General features: G+C 40.7%; 2 protein-coding genes across 2 annotated transcripts; one reads left to right on the forward strand and one right to left on the reverse strand.

The window, feature by feature from the left end:
- Positions 1-5,265: 5,265 nt before the first annotated feature.
- On the reverse strand, positions 5,266-10,603 carry LOC139463149 (methionine aminopeptidase 1D, mitochondrial-like). Its single transcript, XM_071244564.1, has 6 exons — positions 9,958-10,603; positions 9,307-9,498; positions 8,210-8,373; positions 7,168-7,265; positions 6,052-6,099; positions 5,266-5,411 (listed from the first exon to the last, which is right to left on the reverse strand). Exons 1-6 carry the CDS (start codon positions 10,414-10,416, stop codon positions 5,269-5,271), a joined length of 1,104 nt encoding a protein of 367 aa, XP_071100665.1. The 5' UTR covers positions 10,417-10,603; the 3' UTR covers positions 5,266-5,268.
- A 409-nt stretch (positions 10,604-11,012) lies between these two features.
- Positions 11,013-19,164, forward strand: LOC139463165 (protein canopy homolog 2-like). The gene is made up of 6 exons (XM_071244565.1): positions 11,013-11,092; positions 11,981-12,072; positions 12,900-13,015; positions 13,527-13,721; positions 14,426-14,525; positions 18,303-19,164. Exons 2-6 carry the CDS (start codon positions 11,988-11,990, stop codon positions 18,440-18,442), a joined length of 636 nt encoding a protein of 211 aa, XP_071100666.1. The 5' UTR covers positions 11,013-11,092; positions 11,981-11,987; the 3' UTR covers positions 18,443-19,164.
- Positions 19,165-21,950: the final 2,786 nt, after the last annotated feature.

Genomic DNA, 21,950 nt, shown 5'->3' on the forward strand with positions numbered 1-21,950 from the left:
ATTAATGAAAACGTTTCTGTCCGCAAATTATAAATGACTAATTATTTCACGCATGTTTTAGTGACCTAGACTGCATGTACTTAACAGCAAATATTTTTTCGGAGCTGGTAATAAATTTAAAAATCAGTAAACCGATGCCTAAAATGTTTTGACTACACGTTTTCAAGTAATTATAAAGTATTATACTCCGCCGTGCAGGGAAGCACATTTGACACACATGCAAAGGGTCTAAAGTAGGCCAGTTGTATTACTGCCATGGATTTCAGTTTAGGGACACTTAGCCCAAGGGAACATCTGAAAACGAGGTCAGAGTTTCAATGGATAATAGCAATTGGTTGCATTGTTGTGACGTCATAGCCAGATGGCGAGGGTCATTGCTCATTCAGCTGAATATTGATTCACTTGATCCAGAATCCTAATTTAACGTACACCAAGCAGCCCGCCGTTATGAAGCTAAAACATAGTCGCCCGATTGCTGACGGCGGAAAAATCAGCCCGCGCAAGCGACTACTGTTATGGCATTTCGAGTCGGTCAGTCACCTTTCACGACGATTCTAAATTCTGTGCATTGCGCCATATCAAAGATAAATTGATTGATGATAATCAATGTCTATGGAATAGAGCGTTTGCTAAACTGAACTAAGAGAAGCTATGTTATGGTCGATAATCTGTCCGGGTATCACTTCCTAACAATATTCGAATATTATGTTAAAATGTGTGTCTGTTCTTTACTTGTTCTTTTACGCCGTTCTCGGTAATATGCCGGTTTTATGTAAATAATCTAGTCTCCACTAGAGAAACAAATGTAGAATATTATAAGCAGCGGCCACGCCGGCGAGGTATTACACGCAATCAAACCATTCACTAAGCCTGACCACACAATCCATTTCGTCACTTCGTGAAGTTTCCGGGTTAGAAGGCAACCCATGCTTGTCGTAAGAGGCGACAAACGGGATTGGGTGGTCAGGCTCGCTTACTTAGTTAATGAATGTCATTGTATCCCAATTGCGCAGATCGATGCTTACGATATCAATCATTTAATTGTCTGGTCCAGACTCGATTATTTACAGACCGCCGCCATATAGCTTGAATATTGCTGGGTGCGGCGTTAAACAACAAACAAACAAAAACAAAACTTTGCACGACACCACAGGTCGACACCACATTGGTTACAGGGTACCTACTCTAAGTGGGCGTCTTTCGTAGAAAACAAATACATCCCTCTTTAAATGTAGAAACATATAGATATGGAGTATGCTTTAACACCATAGACCCATGAAGATTCGGGGTAAAATGATCTTCAGCAACCCATGCTTGCCGTGAAAGGCGACTATGCTTGTCGTAAGAGGCGACTAACGGGATCGGGTAGTCAGGCTCGCCGACTTGGTTGATGTCATCGTATCCCAATTGCATAGATCGATGATCGTAGACACATGAACCCTCTAAATATTTCAAAAGCAACAAAAATGTATCACTTCATCACTAGTATGATAGGTGTGTCAGACTCGTAACGCAAATATTGAACTGATGACGAGTTTGATTCCGGAAACTAAATAACAGAGATACTTGCTGACTTGGCATTAAACATGCCCAACACTTATTTCGCAACGATACATCTGATTTTCATTAGGTACTGAAGCTCGCCTTTCATCGAAGATGTACTAAACTTTTGCTTAAAACTCTATAGTTTCTTGATCTCTTTATCATGATAGTTCCTCTTCTTCTACTGTCACTATTCCAATGGCCAAGACAATCTGCATGCCGGGACAAGCATCTTTAGCTACACTTAGAAAAACATCCCCTATCACATTGTATCGTGTAATTGAATACCTTTGTACAGATACCAACCGAAAATGCATTCATCATTGACCACATATATGAGAGGATTAAATATTAACATTCTTCCCCTTTTACCTATATTACTGTAGATTCCGACTATGTAATGAACATGATTGTGTTTATGAATCATTATCAAATAGTGATGATACGAGGTGTTCGCGAATGATGAGCGTATCCTACGCGCCGGTACACCCGATACAAACACACGCATAGGCAAGTGAATTGTTCACCTAAAAAACGAAACATATCGTACAAGTCAAAATAGGGAATTACAATGGACATACGTTTTGTCAATGAAGCGTGAAATTTGGGAAAGGTTGCTCATATAACTACCATAAAACATTTTGAAAGCTCTACTGGGGCCATGCATGTAACCTTGATTAAACAACTAAACAGGAGTCACATGGAGCACTTTGAAATCTTGGTAGAAGCACCATGTTCGATTGTACCTCAAAAGTTGAAAAATTATGTAAACATTTAAGGCTGGAGCTGCAGGTATATTGTTCCACATGAATGGCAAGTCGAAGACATCCCTCTTGTCAAACAGTCTTGTGGAAAGTCTTTCGTCGCTCTGAATCCTCATGCATAGATCTAAATATAAAACAGATGAGGCGGAGATGGAGATGGGAGGGAGATCACCGATATACATGGAGCTTAAGTTAAAACGTCTTGGTTGAAGTACCTTGTTTTGACTTTGTCAATCCGAATAGGCAGTCTTATCATATGTATATAGAAACATATCAGCTAGAAGGGGAGCATAACTTATGCGCATGGGGGTGCATGCTTCTTGCCTATATCTCTTACCCCCGAGTTTCACAGTGATATAAAAAAGTCCAGCATTTCACGTTGTTTTATCAGTACGCTTTCATTATTAGCAGATTGCCCTGAATCTTTGTTCAAAGACAGTGATGTAACTGTATCCATGGTCACCACGTTTTGTAACGAAAGCCCCGTTGATCAAAGAATCCAGTTTAACCTTTAGTTTGCCATGGGGGATATGGCGTACAATTTGAAAAATCAAATGTTTGACAGAATTGAACTTTTCTGAGATTGCAAAAAGTCAAGCAAAATCCTTTGAGATTGTGAGAAACCAAATTGATTAATTCCACTTAGACCCGTGAAGATCCGGAGTAGAATATGTCTTCAGCAAACCATGCTTGCCATAAAAGGCGACTATGCTTGTGATCATAAGAGGCGACTAACGGGATCGGGTGGTCAGGCTTGCTGACTTGGCTGATGCATGTCATCGTATCTCACTTGCGTGAATCTGTGCTCATGATATCAATCAGTGGATTGCCTGGTCCAGACGCGATTAGTTACAGACCGCGGTCATAGAGTTGGAATATTGCTGAGCGCGGCGTTAAACAACAAACCAACCAACTAATTCCTCTTATCTCAAATACTATCTGTGAATATAACGGAAGTCCTTTCTTGGTTGTATTGAGGATTATGGTTAATCTTTGAGACAGTGATTTAGTGGTACGTTGCTGGACCCATCAATGTACGGATTTTTTATGAAGCTTTGGAATCCAGTACAAAAGAAGGAAGGACATGTCTTCAGGTTTTACAATCAAGTCAAAAGTTGATCGTACTGATGCATGGTTTTGGTAGATTTCTTCCTCAGATAACATATCGGCCTTATATTATATATTATTTGATATGTCATTTATACCAAGGTCGTTGATCAAACAATTAATGTAGTGATGCTTACATATAATGGTTATGTCATTTGATGCCTTGTCAGTGGGAACAACAGTTACCATAAACGTTTCATGTAGGGTAGCTAGTCTTTGGATGACAACTGGCTGGGACAGAATGGTTTTTTTCCAAATCTGTTTCCTCTGTTTCAGTATGTGCATTCTACCAATGAAATCACGCACTGACTTACTCCACTCTCAAAGTCATTCAACAAGTTACTTTTCTCTTTTGGGACATTTTTGGCATATGCGTCGACAGCATTCACAACGAAAGTGATCCCGATTGGTAGAAGGCGGCCCGGGATATTTTGGTCCATATTTGTAAAACTGACGAATGTTGTTATTGTCAACAATGGAGGTCACCCGTGATTATATGGCCTACAGGTTGGTAGCAGTTACTGTATGATGAGTCTTGGCAGCCACAAGCAGCGGAATTTACAGCATAAGCTGCCACGTCCACGTTGTGCAACAGGCTCCTATAACTGAACAACCTAAATGAAATTGTTGATGGTTCCTGAAATTTGAAATATTCTGGGAGATTTTAGGAAACGGATTTTTTGTCTGAGAATGTTACTTAAATTTAACACATGGATTCCCTTGTTTGCAAATCTCAAATTCAAGAACATGTCTTTGTCTTATTTAGTGCGGTATGTTTCTGGTTTGGTTATACGTCTCAAAACAAGTTCAAGGACTGTACTGTTGATACTGTTGCCTCTTACTGTATGTGGACCCACCCATCAGCAAAGGTTGCTGGTATCGTTTCATGTGTTTGAATGACGCAAATCATAATCTTGTTCTTACTTTGTGCAATCTCAATGGCAACAAATCTCCCAAATGAATGGTATTTTTTTGCCTTCGTCCTTTCTTGTGACCATGGCTGCGTCGACGTCTTTGGGATGCTGTAAACAGACACAATACATTGATGTTGGCAGTTTGGTGGTTATGAAGACTGCCAACACCTTTCCTCTCGCCATTACATCCATATGGTTTTGCCGTACACAACAGTCGAATCTAATGGTTTCCTCTGGACAGTCTATAAGGCCGACATAGCCTTTTAATATCATCTAATGTTGATGTTTGACTGGTTAAAAGTCACACGTTTCGTATGGAAATTCTGTGACGTTTTATAAGCACAGACACACACACACACACACTGTATTGTTCCACAGGTATCCTGATGCTGTCTCATTACTCCTGATTTTATATTTTCCACCGAAACCTCGGATGTGTGCGTGCGCGTCTGCGCGTGCGTGTGTTATCAGACAGTAATGTGACGTGTCAATCAGCCATGCAAGAGACATCACATAGTAGTGTATGACATATCAGGCAGCAATGTGTGAGATATCAGACAGTAATGTGACATGTCAATCAGCCATGCACGAGACATCACATAGTAGTGTATGAGATATCTGGCAGTAATGTACGAGATATCAGATAGCAAGGGCGGATGAAGCATTTTAAAAAAAGCAGGGGTGCAAAATATCAAATCTCTGTCAGATGAAGTTATGTGGGGGTATGGGGGGTATGGGGGGTTCCGGGCCACCTGGACTCCACCTCTGGATCCGCCTATGGATAGTCATGCCCGAGACATCACATAGTAATGTGTGTGATAACAGATGGTAATGTGTGAGACATCTGGCAGTAACGTGTCAGATACTGTGTCACCAAAACTAAAATGAAAACTCAAATATCACCACTTCAAAAACATAAAATTTATTTCTCTGTAAAGACATCACAGAGTCAGGATCTGAGCTCCATCCTCTGTGATCAGGACTGTGTGTTCAAACTGGGCTGACCGGCAGCTGTCCAGTGTCACGGCCGTCCACCCGTCCTCCAAGATACGGAAGTCGGGTTGCCCCGAACAAATAATTGGCTCTGTGGAGACAAGTGTACACTGTAACATCTAGAAGTAATTAATACACTGAAGAAATTTATACAAAATAAATCACAATATAAGCCTTGAACAATATGTCCAAAGGCAACAAGACTATTTCACACACTGTTTGAAATTGGAAACTTAGAATGAAAGTTTAGGGCCCTTTTCATATTTCTGATATCAAAGATCCAAGTTTTAGGGGATTCCTTGATTCAAAGGCTGTCACAGAAAACCTTAATGTCCCCAGTTGCCCCCCTTAATTTCTAACACAACAATCGACAAAATTATTCATCAAGCCGAAAGAAAATAGTTTTTGTTAATGGATTTGAATGCTGGAGAATTTACATTATTAGGGCCGACACCAAACCCTTACAGATGAGACTGGTAACTCAGGATAACAACACAGGAATGAGTGGGAAAGTCAGTTTTGTGGGAGGAAAGACTGAATAACTAAATAACCCATGATTATAGGTTTCTGGCATGTTAAAGGGAGGAAACTCTGCACAGCATATTGCAGCAACTCAGACATCTGGGCCACTTTTGCCTTAACACAGGAATAATGGCAGAGATATAGAACTGAGAGCCAGTCAGGGTCATAAGTAACATGTCAAAACAGTACTAACACATAGTGAAACTCACCTACAGTGAAGGTCATCCTAGGTGCCATGACAGCATTGTCATGATGCTCTGCAAATACATTAGACCAATTAAACATCCGGAGACAGTCATGATGTCTACACAGGGTTAGAAACTAACAGTTTTTGTCCACTAGTCCTTATAATGATAACATACAGCAAAACCCTTAAAAGTGGGCCAATTTCTACTAGTCCTTAGGATACCTTTACTATTGGGCAGTTTGGTAAGGACTATAGGACTAGTGCCAATTTCTAACGCTGCTACACAATAAACATGTCACCATGCAATGACAAGTCCAGTAAACTGGTGATTAAAGGGAGACAACCACTAACAGGAAAACACTTCACAATCAGACAAAAATCAGATGGGTCAGCTTGGTCCCAAGACTACCGGGGTCAGTTCAGTCCCTGGACCACCATGGTCAACTCGGTCACTGGACCACATGGTCAGTTCAGTCCCTGGACCACCATGGTCAACTCGGTCACTGCACCACATGGTCAGTTCAGTCCCTGGACCACCATGGTCAACTCGGTCACTGCACCACATGGTCAGTTCAGTTACGGCCTTACAAACTCACCCACCTTCTGCCCCTCTAATCATCTGCATGACAATTGTCTGGACAAGTGTAAATCTATGTCACCCAAATTCTCCCCCTCTAATCATCAGCATGACCATTGTCTGGACAAGTGTAAATCTATGTCACCCACCTTCTCCCCCTCTAATCATCAGCATGACAGTTGTCTGGACAAGTGTAAATCTATGTCACCCACCTTCTCCCCCTCTAATCATCAGCATGACAATTGTCTGGACAAGTGTAAATCTATGTTACCACCTTCTCCCCCTCTAATCATCAGCATGACAATATTGTCTGGACAAGTGTAAATCTATGTTACCACCTTCTCCCCCTCTAATCATCAGCATGACAATTGTCTGGACAAGTGTAAATCTATGTTACCACCTTCTCCCCCTCTAATCATCAGCATGACAATTGTCTGGACAAGTGTAAATCTATGTTCAAAAGCCTAATAATTCAGATAAAAGGATCCTACTCTATACCAGAGCTATAATATTTTACCAGATATTGCCAGATTTAGACCAAACATATTGTGCTGTACAAACCGAAGTGGAGGATATCCGGCTTTTCATGGAAGTTTTCTCCTATTCCATGTCCACAGAATTCAGGAATCACAGAGAATCCAGCGCTGTGAGCAGCAGAACTTAAGGAAAATAGGAAATCATTATCAGCATCTGAAGAATACTCACGACATACACTTGATGTAAAATACATAACAGTCAGTCAGTATGGTTCTTCTGGGCAGGGGTATCCAGAAACAAGCATCACACATTGTACCCATCTTGTAAATTGGGCCTGCTACCAGTGTTTGAATTGCCAGGCTGCCATCAGGACCCACAGATTTTAGAAGCTGCAGGCTCTGACTAAACTCTTCATGCCCTCATGTAGAGGAACTGCAGCTTATTGTGACAAATAAATCCACACATAAACTTTCTGCAGGCCTTAAGGACTCATACTAAATTGAAACTGCGGGCCAACACGAGATCTACCTGCCACGGAACTGCGTCGGGCAGCTTATTTCAAACACTGCCTTTGACTTCGATGGGATGACGAAAATCTGTAACTTCTACAACCACCACCTCATATCAGCCTTGGAAATCCGTTTTGGTCTATAGTAGAACCCACATTTCACTAGTCTTCAGAATTTGTAGCTAGTTCTGCTTGAACATGACAATAATGTTTTCTATGTTTACATTTTCTATCAGTCTTTTAAAGTTCCAATTTGAAGCAAAAAAAGCTTTGAGAACTGGGTGCTGTTGTACAAAGCGATCTCAGCACCAAGGTGATTGTACCTCCTATTCTCAAACATATCCATAGAATTACGATAAGCCTAACACTAAGGTTGTTTTGTACAACGGCACCCGGGGTCAGAATCATAGCCCTCATATGCCACTAGTCAATGAGTACTAGCATCACTGGATACTTTTTGTCCTCAGCACAACCTATTTGTTCTTGGGCTAGCGAACTAATGTGAATGTGAAAGGATTGATAACACATTAAAACTGTTAAGGTACCGAAGCCAAAATGCAATTCCCTCAACCTGTTAGGCAATAAACATCTCTGCATGGTATTAAATTTGTAACAAACCTGATTGCATTGCCGATTTCACAGAATCGGATACCAGGTTTACAAACAGCAACCCCAGCATCTCGGCAACGCCTTGCAACATCAACCAACAGCTGACCTCCCTTGTCAACGTTGCCAACTAGATATGTCTTGGAGCAGTCACCATGGTAACCATTCAAGTATACCTTGACAACAAAGAAGCACTATATCAGTACACCAATCACTTCCACAACATTCCATTTACATGTAGTTAAAGGTGTTTTAAGAGCAACATGCATTTTGAAATGCAGCATCGTAATATTTCCTTTTGTACAGTGTTGTATGCAGAGAGTACACTCTGCATCACTGTCGAACACTGTAGCTCACAATATATCGCTATACAGATACCTGAATCACAATTTATTGCAATAGAATCTATATGCCATTACACAGCCCTAATAATCAATGATTCATTTTGCTACCACCAGACGACGGAGGCAGTCCATGTGGACATAAATATTAGGTTGTATTTTTCAAAAACAGGTTGCACTGGTACATGTTTCGTATTGCTAAATCAAGCCCTGCAAGGCTATTACAATAACAAGCAAGTAGTACCGTATTCGACGTAATAAGCGCCCAGGGCGCTCTCAAAATTAGAAATAGGAGGCTCTTATTAGAGTATCATTTTAGTGAAAGAAACGAGTTAAAAAATATATTATGTGGTTTATGCTGACAGCCTGAAACGTTTATGTACGACAATTATATTTTTCCAGAATTTAATTGCCCATAATTAAGTGTGCATATAACACATGAGTGTGTATTATACGCGAATAAATAAGTCTTGTGTACATTGATCAATCAGAAAGGGTGCTTATTAGGATTGTTCACTGGCCAATATATTACCAAATATCGCTGTGGGCGCTTATTAGAGCGGGGCGCTTATTACGCCGAATACGGTATTCTTTTGGATAACCCAAATGACCCAACATCAAGAAGTTTACCATATCTGTAAGTTACTGTCTGATAATAATTTTCTGTTACCAATTCTGAAGTGAGACTGGGGACTTAATCTAACCCGAACTCCTCCCGGAGGTGTTAAAGAAAACATGGTTGTTATTGTGAAAAGGAATTGTTCCTACTGTCACATCAACGTTGATGATGTCTCCATCCATCAGGGGCCTGCTGTCGGGGATGCCATGACAAGCCACGTTGTTGACGGAGGTGCACACAGACTTGGGGAAGCCCTTGTACAACAGCGGAGATGGATATGCACTGTTCTCTATTGCCAGTCTGTGGACAAGCTGGTCGATTTCATCTGTTGTCACACCCACCTGAAGTGAGTGAGTGAGTGGGCGTGTGAGTGGGTGGGTGAGTGGATGTGTGAGTGGGTGGGTGGGTGGGTGGGTTGGTGAAGCAAGGTGGGACGTAAAGGCACAGATATTTCAAGACAGAATTCACTTCAATATATATTCGAAGTATCTGAATTACCTGCATCACTTGATCATTGTTGATGTATTAAACTACCAGATTACCTCAATTGAAAAAGATTGAACCCTTCTTACAACATATTAAATAAGATTTTATTGGTTTGAAAGTCATCTTTTTGTTACTTTTGGGGAAATTAAGAAGTTTGAATTCACAAATGTTGTTCTATATTTTAAACACACTTCATACACAGACTTACTTTGTTTTGAATGAGATTAACTCGTCTGTTTGAATAACAGCTATTATGACAAAATAGTCTGGTATGTTTGGCAGTGGTCCACTTTGACAGGTACTGTTCATCTTACCCGAATGGCTTCTCCAGCCTTAGCGAGGATGCTGCTAGCGAGGGAGCATGCTGCCTTCATCCCTTCTACCTGTGCCTGGGTCTTCAGAGGAATTGGCTTGCTGGCCGCAGGAACGCTCCCTGTCTGCACATACATAGGCCTCTTGATGTGCTCAGGAACATGGCTGACACTGCTTACTTTCTGGGGCTGCACTAGGCTGTACAGTGTGCGGACACAATTTCTGTGTAGTAATGGAGGACCCGTTTTAATTATATTGGAAGGGTTGTGTGATCTTTGCAAACTGAAATGTCTTCTTTGACAGCCTGTATGAATGTCAGAGTTGGTGAGACATGATTGTATCCCCTGTAACTGTAGAGCACCGGATGATATATGTCTCTTTACCTGACCTATCTTAAACTTCGAACACATTGTCACATCTGTATGTCTTATCATCGTCAACAGGCATCTCTTACTGGACATGGTGTGAAATGAAACACAGCTCCGTGTGACACATGTTATAATCAATACCAGATATGTATGTCTTATTTCAAATGGTATTTCGTTTACACTAAATGTATTCTTATAAATCGCTGCTCTGGTATCGATCTTGGCTCAACATTTCTCAACTTCTCTGCGCTGACTCTGCTGTCCTCAGATGACTTCTAAGTGGTTGTATTCGAGCGATGTATTCCGTGCGTTTCTGCCAAGTTCTTGTTCTAGACACATCCAAGATGTCACAATTTATTTGAACAAAGACTGTGTGGTGAACAGAAATGTCATCTTCAATATCCATAGTTCAAATAATGGCATAAATGGTGTTAACTTATTGATGAGGCATGTTTTTTTAAGCGAATGTTTGTTGATAGAACCATAAACAGTCGTTCAAATATAACCAAAAGCATGGTGACACTTACAACATGCACAATTGTAAACATTTCGCTCTTCTCTGATTTAATTGTCAACAAATCACGCTGTAGCTACGCAATGGATAATAACTTTTTTTTCAACGTACCAAATTAATGTTTTATCAAATGAGAATAGTTTTTTTAACGTTGTCGGTGTTCTAAGCAAAACGTGGAAAGTGCAGACGAAAACATTCCGGCGTGTCGCCTGCGTGTTGGACTCAGTAAACCGATCTCTTTGGACAAGTAAACAGGTGACGTATATTAAGAACAATAAAAAGAAAAGAATTCTACAAATGCGACATGTCTTTAACAAATCTTGTTTTAATTTGCATACAAACATTGCTCGATTTTGTGATCTGTTAACGAATCACTTCTCCGCCAATGAGCAATCACCACGACTCTCTGAACGGGCAGTAACGGTACACTCCACGCTGGCAACAGTGAGTCGTCACCGACTGGAATGTCGGCAGTTACTCAAACAATATTAAAACAAAAGTATATTTAAAGATTGAAAAAATATGCTCTTTTGTGCACACGTGCTTGTTCATATTTTGACAGGTGCGCGTTTGGGCTATAAGTAGTTACCTCCCTTTGATTTTGTGAGTTCCCTATTTGAAGCACACGAAATATTTGAGACAAACTGGTTATATCCTTGAGCAACCAATCGATAGAACCGTAGATCTCATTAATTTCAAGACTAAATAAACACTGATAATCTCAATCATGACCATCAAAAACCCAAAAAAAGAAGAAGTAAGGATTAAATACTGAACATCTTTCTTCACATTTTAATTGAATACAACATCAAATATTACTGTAAAACACATAAAATACATGACCACTATGATTTTTGTGTTTTGGCTAGTAGGTTATGCACTAATATTTATAGTTTTGGAAGCTGGTCGGATAAATGTGTTAAACCACTACAAGTATAACCTAAGAACTATATGTCTACACAGACAACAAGTTTACATATTTTGTGAACAACAACAATAATATTACTTCCAAAATGCATATTGCCTTAAGCATTATTTGCATTGGCATTCATGCTTGAATAAATACCTCATATATTAGCAAAGTGTTCAGTAATATGAAAATTTTAGAAGTAATATTGAAGAATTAGATTTTCTCTTTGACAGCCTTAGGATGGATGTGCTTGGTGTTGCCCTGTGCCTAGTGGTGTTGTTTACAGTTGGAGAAACACAGAGAGATAAACAACTGTATTGTGCTGGTGAGTTCAGGCACCATAAGTAATTATGATATGATATGGAATTCAAGTGTGAACAGACAGATGTGCCACTGATTTTTGTCCATTATCATGTAGGTACTGATCATAATTAAAGGTAAAGTATGGTTTTAAGTTAATATATCATCTTACATCATGTAAACTGTAGGGAATACACCAACAAGTATATGTCATGATCGTGTGTAAATAAATCAAGTCTGAGTATTTATAGTCATGATGGCCACAAACTTCTATCCATTATTATCACAAGGTTTAAATTTGAAAAGAACTTTTTGCAAAAAATGCAATCATTTTCAGTCAAGTTTATTATGGTCGCATTTATATTTCTGTGATAGCCAGGTTCCATAATGTTACTTGTAATTACAGTAGTCAGTCAATCAGACAGTAAGAAAAAAAAGAAAGAACAGCATAATTTCTCATTTGTGGCAATCCAGTGATTGACATCTTGAACATTGATCTATGCCATTGGGACATGATGACGTTTTGCAACTTAGTCGGCTAGCCTGTCCATGGCTCCTATGACAAGCATAGGGTTGCTGAAGACCAATTCTAACCCAGATCTTCATGGGGGCAGTATTAAAGAAGGAACAATGCTCCACTGTCTGGATCCCATTTCCAGCCTAAGTCTACACTTTGTTATTAGTGCTATGTGTAAAATTTAGGCATTGTCAATTATGGTAATCTTTAACAGCGGGATGCACATTGTTTGAACAACTTGAATAGAATAAGCTTGGACTGCCAATTTGCCAGTCTAGTTTCCCATTAGTGCTTGGTTATAAATAATGAAGCAACTGTCTTCTATTTACCTGCAGTGTGCCGAGTTGTGGTGGATGAGATGAACTGGAGCATAAGTCAAGTCGATCCAAAGAAAACCCTGCAAGCTGGGAGTTTCCGTGTTGATCCGAAAGGCAACCAGGCTATCAAAGAGGTAGGTGCTGAACACAAGGTGTCTTGGTATGTCAGAGCCTACCTTGACACATAGCTATGCCAGTTAACATAGCTTTCTTTCAATTTGCTACTTTCACTTTTTTCAATTTTATTACAAACTAAATTGAGTTACATGTTTGGAAGCACAGTAGGCGTTAATCCTCAGTCAGGTTTAATAATGCTATATTGTAAATCCCGTGAAGGGATTCCGGTTAGCAACCCATGCATGTCGGAAATGGCAACTAACATGAGTGGTCAGGCTCGTTGACTTGGTTTATGCATGTGATCATATCCCAATTGCGTGAATCGATGCGCATGATGTCAATCACTGGATTGTCCGTTCCAGAATTGATTATTTATAGACCACCGTCATATAGCTAGAATATTGCTGAGTGCGGCGTTAAACAACAAAGAAACAAACTATATTGTAAACAATGGCAGACATGGATGAACCAAATTTTGTGTTGTGTACCAACTGTTTTAGTGTTCAGGTGTGTCTCTCTTTCTGTTAGATTCCATATGCAAGATCAGAGACTCACTTGACGGAGCTAGTGGAAGAGGTGTGCGGTCGCATGAATGAATATGCACAGACAACAGATGATGATGGCAAGAAAAACATTGTCAGGACCAACTCCAGGAATGGCAAACCTCTGTCTCTCAAGAATATTGACATCAACAGAGAGATACAGAAACAACTAGGATTCTATGTAAGATGATATCACATGTCTGCTTTCACACAGCATTTCAGAGTATCCTTGATCATTTATTGGACTAAGGTTGCATTGTGAACACTCAATAACTTTAAGACAAGGTAAGATAAACTGTTATAAGATTTTGCCTTTCTACTGCATTTTGCATTTAGTTGAATGTGAGACAGTGTTCCTTTGAACAGTTTTCCTTCAAGTCGCTTGCCTTCTTTCTTTCATTAAGAACTGATTTCATCTCTTTGGTAACCCATGGCTTTTTATTATGTCAGTTTTAAATGGCTTTACAGGCATGAAAGTATCCACACAAAAATTGAAAATATTTCTTGAATTTCACTTCCATATTTGTCAAAAGTTGACCAAGTAGGGTGCTTATTAAAACCATTCACTAGCTGAAATTCATTAACTGCAACAATGCATTTTTGTGGCAAATGAAAAAAAATGTTTAACAGTCTGAAGCATAATAATTTTTTACAGCATTTTCTGGGACAATATTTTTTTCGATAAAATCCCACACCAGAAGATCAAATGCTTGGTCCCTTATCGGACCAGGGTGCTTATACAGTGCATATGGATGGTATACTGATAAAACTGTCAACAGTAAGTTTGAGAGCTTGTATTCCCTTTTATTTTTTCTCTATTGATGACAAATTCTGTTCTGTACATTAAGCTATGCACAGATGTGATGCCAGTGTGTCCTGTTTTAGTGTGACTCACTGATCGAGGAGCATGAGGAGGACATCATTGGGCTCTTCAAACGCAAGACTTTACCTAATGCAGACCGAATCATCTGTGGAGATGTTTCAGGTATGTCCCTCTGGAGAGTTGCTTGTTTGTCTATAGTTTACTGTATGTTTTATCAACATGAGGAGAAAATCATGAATATATTCAAACTCAATGGAAATTGTTACATGGAGATGATATGGTAAACATGAATTGACAATTCTTTAGAAATATACAGCATTCACCTACTCATGTACTCTATCATCATGTAATGAATAAAGTGTTATACATTTTTTACTTAATCTTGCTTCACATATTGCATTTCCTTCTGTTTCTCTCAAACACATGACTGGAAACGTCATCCCTTGAGAGAAAACCTGTTCTTGTTTAGTTGCCTTTCTACCATGTACAGTTTAACATTGTTTATGTTATTCTGACTTTTCTTTGTGCATGTTTTCTTTGCTATCTTTGTAGATGACATAACTCTCTATTGTGTGTGTCTGAAGCCTAAGTCGGCTACGGACCCACAAAGTTCTGCCCAGGTTGTAAGCTGCCCTGTATGCTGTTATCAAGGACGTTTGTCGACCCTTCAGTATTTCTACCTTCGTTGATCATCTACAAGTGTGTCCGAAGAGGAGGCTGCAACAACATCAATGACGTCATTCCACAATGGCAGATGCTTCTCCACCGCTGACCTCCCCTCCATCATCTTTGGGCAACAGCTGTTTCAGCCCCAAGTATCCTACCAACTCCAGCAAACTCTGGACCCACCCCCCAGAGATGTAACAGACAATCATTTCCCAGGTCACGGCACAGGTGACGTCTCAATTGGAGGAACGTGGCCATGCCTTTACCGAAAGGCTACTCCAGTTAGTCAGAGGTGCCTGGTGCCTGCCTCATCTGAGAGACGACCTGAGACTCCAGAAAAGAACCTCACACTTGATACTCCAGATGTACTGCGTTCGACATCTTGTCATCACGCCAGGCGCTCATGTCCAACGGCTAACCAGAGCAGGAAGGGCATTCGAAGCACAACAGGTGCTCGGAGCATGACAGGCGTTCAGTGATGGACAGGCGCTCCGTGTTGGACAGCTGATTAGAGGCCCTCTTTGTCTGATGGGAGGCACCCAGTGCATTTTGCTCCTTCTATGCCTGACCAGTCGTACAATGATTAGATCTTCTTACCCTCGTTTTTCTCCTTCCTCGGAACAGTACTGCTTCCCTGGTAACAAGGAAGGCCAGAATCACCTGGCCGACTATGACATCATTGAGAGGCTGGCTGATCAGTTATCCCTAACGGTTGATGGGTTTATACGGGATATGATGCTTGATGACGACTTCATGATGATTTCAAACCACTGAGCTTCAGCAAAGGATTCCCGCCCATCCATGACATGGATTATGCCAATTGTGCACCACTTATCAATGAGGACATTCATCACTTAACTAGAACGACAAAACCCAGCTCTTATAAGGGGCAGGATTCACAGAATTACGGCAGTTGATATGGATATATGCAGAGCTCTCTTTCTTTTTCAATGTTGACTTCATCTAATACAGCAATTTCCCATGACCTGGTACAACCTAATAGTCACCGGGTGGAACATTTGCAGTCTGTTGTTAGTTGGCAAGTGCCTAATTGGAGATTATTAGGAATTAATGTCCACTAGTTTACTGCAGAGGCAGAGAATGTCGTCCGCCTCATCTTGGGTTGCCGAATTTACAAGGCTACTAGTGAGACGGAAAGGATGTCACAGTCACAGACTACTTTACGAACAATACAAGCACTGGAGCATCAGACTAGACAACCTGCCTCTTATCAACTAACTTGGCCCTCTGTCCATCAGGGCAGACATTGTCCCCACTCAGAAGTTACTATTGCAACTGGATTGGCCGATCAACCAGACAAAGACTGAACCCTGACATTTTTAGAGGGCCTCTTTTGCCCAGACTAAGGTCTCCCCCAGGTAACCCCAGACAGGTGGATACAGTCACTGCCATACCAAGGCCTCTCAGCCTACACAACTGGCAAGTTCTAATGGGGCTCGTGACTTAGTCCCAAGAGATCGCCATCAGAGGGAGACCCCAGTTAATGCCACTGCAACATTTCCTACAGCTGTACCTGAAGCTAAACTACAGCCATACGTTTGTTCTCTGGGCGTTTCTCCAGTAGTTGACAATCCCATCAAATGTCTTCAGTGGAGCAACCCATTTATTCGACGATGTATCCCTTCCACTTCCTTTGTTACAGGCTAGGTAGGCCAAATATTGACCTGTTTGCAATGAGCGTCAGCTGTCAACCCCTGGTTTACGTCTCTCCAATTCCATATCTGTTGGGATCTGTTGGAAATAGATGCTCTAGCCATCTCATGGGAGGGGCTAAATGCCTGCCATTATTTTATTTCCTTGACATAGTTGTTGAAGACTTTGAAGGCGTCCATTCTTTTGGGCCACAGGTGGTAACACAGCAGATCACCAACCCCAAACAATCCTGGTAGTGGAACCCGGATACTACCACCTGAGCGTCCCCCACTTGGAGGTGTGTTGAGGGGACACAGGGGTTGTGACATTCATGATGTGTCTAGCCAATGTATGACTTTTTGTCCATCAAGCTTGGAAGTACGGTCATGTTAACCTCCCTTTACTTCTGTACAAGATGTTATTTGGCCGCAATACGACTTAAATTGTGACCGAAGGTAAGATCCTCGAGTATACCAAGCTCTTGTGGGCCTTGCTCCAGTCTCCACCTGCAGGTGGCAGTAGCTGTTGGTGTGCAGAGAATCTACACTGAAGGTACGCCCCCTCTTGCCGTTGGATAAAATGCAATATGTAATGCAGGATTAAGTAAAATTTTATCAGTGTCTGATATATTTTTTATTTAATACTTATCCTGCATTACATCAGAAAAAGGCCTGCCCAGGCTGGCGCTGCCTCCCTGCTTGTGTCTTCAGTTGATGTTGCTGCTTGCTCAAACAGAAGAGTGATGTGTATGTTGACTGGAGCGGTGAGGGCAGGATGTGGTCGGGCCAGCGGTTTCAACTGTGGTCATGAACAGGTTTTTTTCTCAAGGAAGATATTTCCAGTCATGTTTTGGAAGGAAATGCGATTTGTTATGCAGCCTAAGAATTAATTATAAAATATAAGAGATACTGGTAGTACCGTTGAATTGTGATCTGAAGTAGACGTCCTTTAACACTGTTGGTGGCAGATGAAGGTAAAATCATTAATGCCTCTATCTGAATATTCAACATTCTGTTAGACAGACAGACAGACACACACACACACACACACACACACACACACACACACACACACACACACACACACACAGAGTGTTTATAGCGGTCACTCTTAACTCTGATAACCTGGGCTTAATTCCCTACATGGGTACAATGTGTGAAGCCATCCCACTAAAGATGTTGCTGGATTTTCTCTGTAGCTTGTATTTTTCGTATGGTGGTTCAAATGTTGTCAGTAATCGTCATCATTCATCATTATGGGGAAACATCTATTGATCAATTGTGATTGTTACAGTTTTGAATCTTCATTCTCTTTCTTTTGAGATAATATTGACAATGTTCATAACATAGGAAGTCAAACAAATTCAAACTTTGGAGTGAGTTAGTATGGTTTTATGCCACTTTTAGCAATATTCCAGCAACACCAGAACACCAGAAATGGGCTTCACACGTTGCACCCGTGTGGGGAATTGAACCTGGGTCTTTGGCGTGATGAGTGAACGCTTTAACCACTGGACTACCCAACCGTCCCTCAAACTTTGGAGATTTTAATGGATTACAGTAAAAATGATTTCAGGTCTCATAACTCATCTCCAGTGAAACCATTCATCTCTTGTTTCAGCTGCATGTACTGAGGCTGAACTGAGTCAACCCCTAGCCACCTTGAAAGCTGAAGAAGAAGCAGAGGAGATGGAGGAAGATCCTGAGGAAGATGAACAGGAAGATGAACAGGAACCAGAGTCAATTAAGGAAGAATTATGATGGCCTTCATTTAGCATTCTTGTTTCACTGATGTATTTATTCATTTTCCCATCGTCTATGTGCAGTGTGCACAGGAGTCATCAACTCAGTTTCAGGGTTACGTTTTAGTGTATTTGTGGGAAAGTTTAGAAAAATGTTTTCAGAGAATTGTTGACAAAATGACTTATTGTGGCTAAAATTATCTTGGATATGTTTCAGTATTGTTTACTGTGTGCAGTGATAAATGTTTTGAAGTGCAACACATGAAGGATGTGACTTTACATGATGAAAAATAAGTAGCACATAAGCTCTGTTTAGATGTGTGAACTTCTCCATCTGTCCAACTCCATTTGAACACCATATTACCGGACCAGAATTTTGAAAAAGGCACCTGGCAAATCATTTGGTTTCGACCAAAAAAGCAATAGTATCAATACATAAAAACACAATATATACACCTTAAAAAAGGTTAAGCATCACTTAGGGACCAGTTCAAATGTTTGTTGTGGGATATTAAACTTTATTCATTAAGTATTGAGGCATACACCCTACCCCCCAAAAAAACATTATTCTGTATATACTGCATTTCCGAGTTTAGTGGCCTCTTTTGTCACACCTTCTCGTGTTTTGCTGTGTTTTTAATGTTTATTGAATGATCCTGCCATCAAAACACATGCATGCATCTCTGATCATCTGTGGAACACATGCATGCATCTCTGATTATCTGTGTAACACATGTGTGCATCTCTGATCATCTGTGTAACACATGCATGCATCTCTGATCATCTGTGTAACACATACATGCATCTCTGATCATCTGTGTAACACGTGTGCATCTCTGATCATCTGTGTAACACATGCATGCATCTCTGATCATCTGTGTAACACATACATGCATCTCTGATCATCTGTGTAACACATGCATGCATCTCTGATCATCTGTGGAACACATGCATGCATCTCTGATCATCTGTGTAACACGTGCATGCATCTCTGATCATCTGTGGAACACATGTGTGCATCTCTTATCATCTGTGTAACACATGCATGCATCTCTGATTATCTGTGTAACACATGTGTGCATCTCTGATCATCTGTGGAACACATGTGTGCATCTCTTATCATCTGTGTAACACATGCATGCATCTCTGATCATCTGTGTAACACATGCATGCATCTCTGATTATCTGTGTAACACATGTGTGCATCTCTGATCATCTGTGTAACACATGCATGCATCTCTGATCATCTGTGTAACACATGTGTGCATCTCTGATCATCTGTGTAACACATGCATGCATCTCTGATCATCTGTGTAACACGTGTGCATCTCTGATCATCTGTGTAACACATGCATGCATCTCTGATCATCTGTGTAACACATGTGTGCATCTCTGATCATCTGTGTAACACGTGTGCATCTCTGATCATCTGTGGAACACATGCATGCATCTCTGATCATCTGTGTAACACATGTGTGCATCTCTGATCATCAGTGTAACACATGCATGCATCTCTGATTATCTGTGTAACACATGCGTGCATCTCTGATCATCTGTGGAACACATGCATGCATCTCTGATCATCTGTGTAACACATGCATGCATCTCTGATCATCTGTGTAACACATGCATGCATCTCTGATCATCTATGTAACACATGCGTGCATCTCTGATCATCAGTGTAACACATGCATGCATCTCTGATCATTAGTGTAACACATGCATGCATCTCTGATCATCTGTGTAACACATACATGCATCTCTGATCATCTGTGTAACACATGCATGCATCTCTGATCATCAGTGTAACACATGCATGCATCTCTGATCATCTGTGTAACACATGCATGCATCTCTGATCATCAGTGTAACACATACATGCATCTCTGATCATCTGTGTAACACATGCATGCATCTCTGATCATCTGTGGAACACATGCATGCATCTCTGATCATCAGTGTAACACATGCATGCATCTCTGATCATCTGTGTAACACATGTGTGCATCTCTGATCATCAGTGTAACACATGTGTGCATCTCTGATCATTAGTGTAACACATACATGCATCTCTGATCATCTGTGTAACACATGCATGCATCTCTGATCATCAGTGTAACACATGCATGCATCTCTGATCATCTGTGGAACACGTGTGTGCATCTCTGATCATCAGTGTAACACGTGTGTGCATCTCTGATCATCAGTGTAACACATGCATGCATCTCTGATCATCTGTGTAACACATGCGTGCATCTCTGATCATCAGTGTAACACATGCATGCATCTCTGATCATTAGTGTAACACATGCATGCATCTCTGATCATCTGTGTAACACATACATGCATCTCTGATCATCTGTGTAACACATGCATGCATCTCTGATCATCAGTGTAACACATGCATGCATCTCTGATCATCTGTGTAACACATGCATGCATCTCTGATCATCAGTGTAACACATACATGCATCTCTGATCATCTGTGGAACACATGCATGCATCTCTGATCATCAGTGTAACACATGCATGCATCTCTGATCATCTGTGTAACACATGTGTGCATCTCTGATCATCAGTGTAACACATGTGTGCATCTCTGATCATTAGTGTAACACATACATGCATCTCTGATCATCTGTGTAACACATGCATGCATCTCTGATCATCAGTGTAACACATGCATGCATCTCTGATCATCTGTGGAACACATGCATGCATCTCTGATCATCTGTGTAACACATGCATGCATCTCTGATCATCAGTGTAACACATGCATGCATCTCTGATCATCTGTGTAACACATGTGTGCATCTCTGATCATCTGTGTAACACATGTGTGCATCTCTGATCATCTGTGTAACACATACATGCATCTCTGATCATCAGTGTAACACATGTGTGCATCTCTGATCATCTGTGTAACACATGTGTGCATCTCTGATCATCTGTGTAACACATACATGCATCTCTGATCATCAGTGTAACACATGTGTGCATCTCTGATCATCTGTGGAACACATGTGTGCATCTCTGATCATCTGTGTAACACATGTGTGCATCTCTGATCATCAGTGTAACACATGCATGCATCTCTGATCATCAGTGTAACACATGCATGCATCTCTGATCATCAGTGTAACACATGCATGCATCTCTGATCATCTGTGGAACACATGCATGCATCTCTGATCATCAGTGTAACACATGCATGCATCTCTGATCATTAGTGTAACACATACATGCATCTCTGATCATCTGTGTAACACATGCATGCATCTCTGATCATCAGTGTAACACATGCATGCATCTCTGATCATCTGTGTAACACATGCATGCATCTCTGATCATTAGTGTAACACATGCATGCATCTCTGATCATTAGTGTAACACATACATGCATCTCTGATCATCAGTGTAACACATGCATGCATCTCTGATCATCAGTGTAACACATGCATGCATCTCTGATCATCAGTGTAACACATACATGCATCTCTGATCATCAGTGTAACACATGCATGCAT

This window comes from Haliotis cracherodii, unplaced genomic scaffold (assembly GCF_022045235.1).
Source record: "Haliotis cracherodii isolate W230 unplaced genomic scaffold, xgHalCrac1.p SCAF_1, whole genome shotgun sequence".
Taxonomy (NCBI): Eukaryota; Metazoa; Mollusca; class Gastropoda; order Lepetellida; family Haliotidae; genus Haliotis; species Haliotis cracherodii.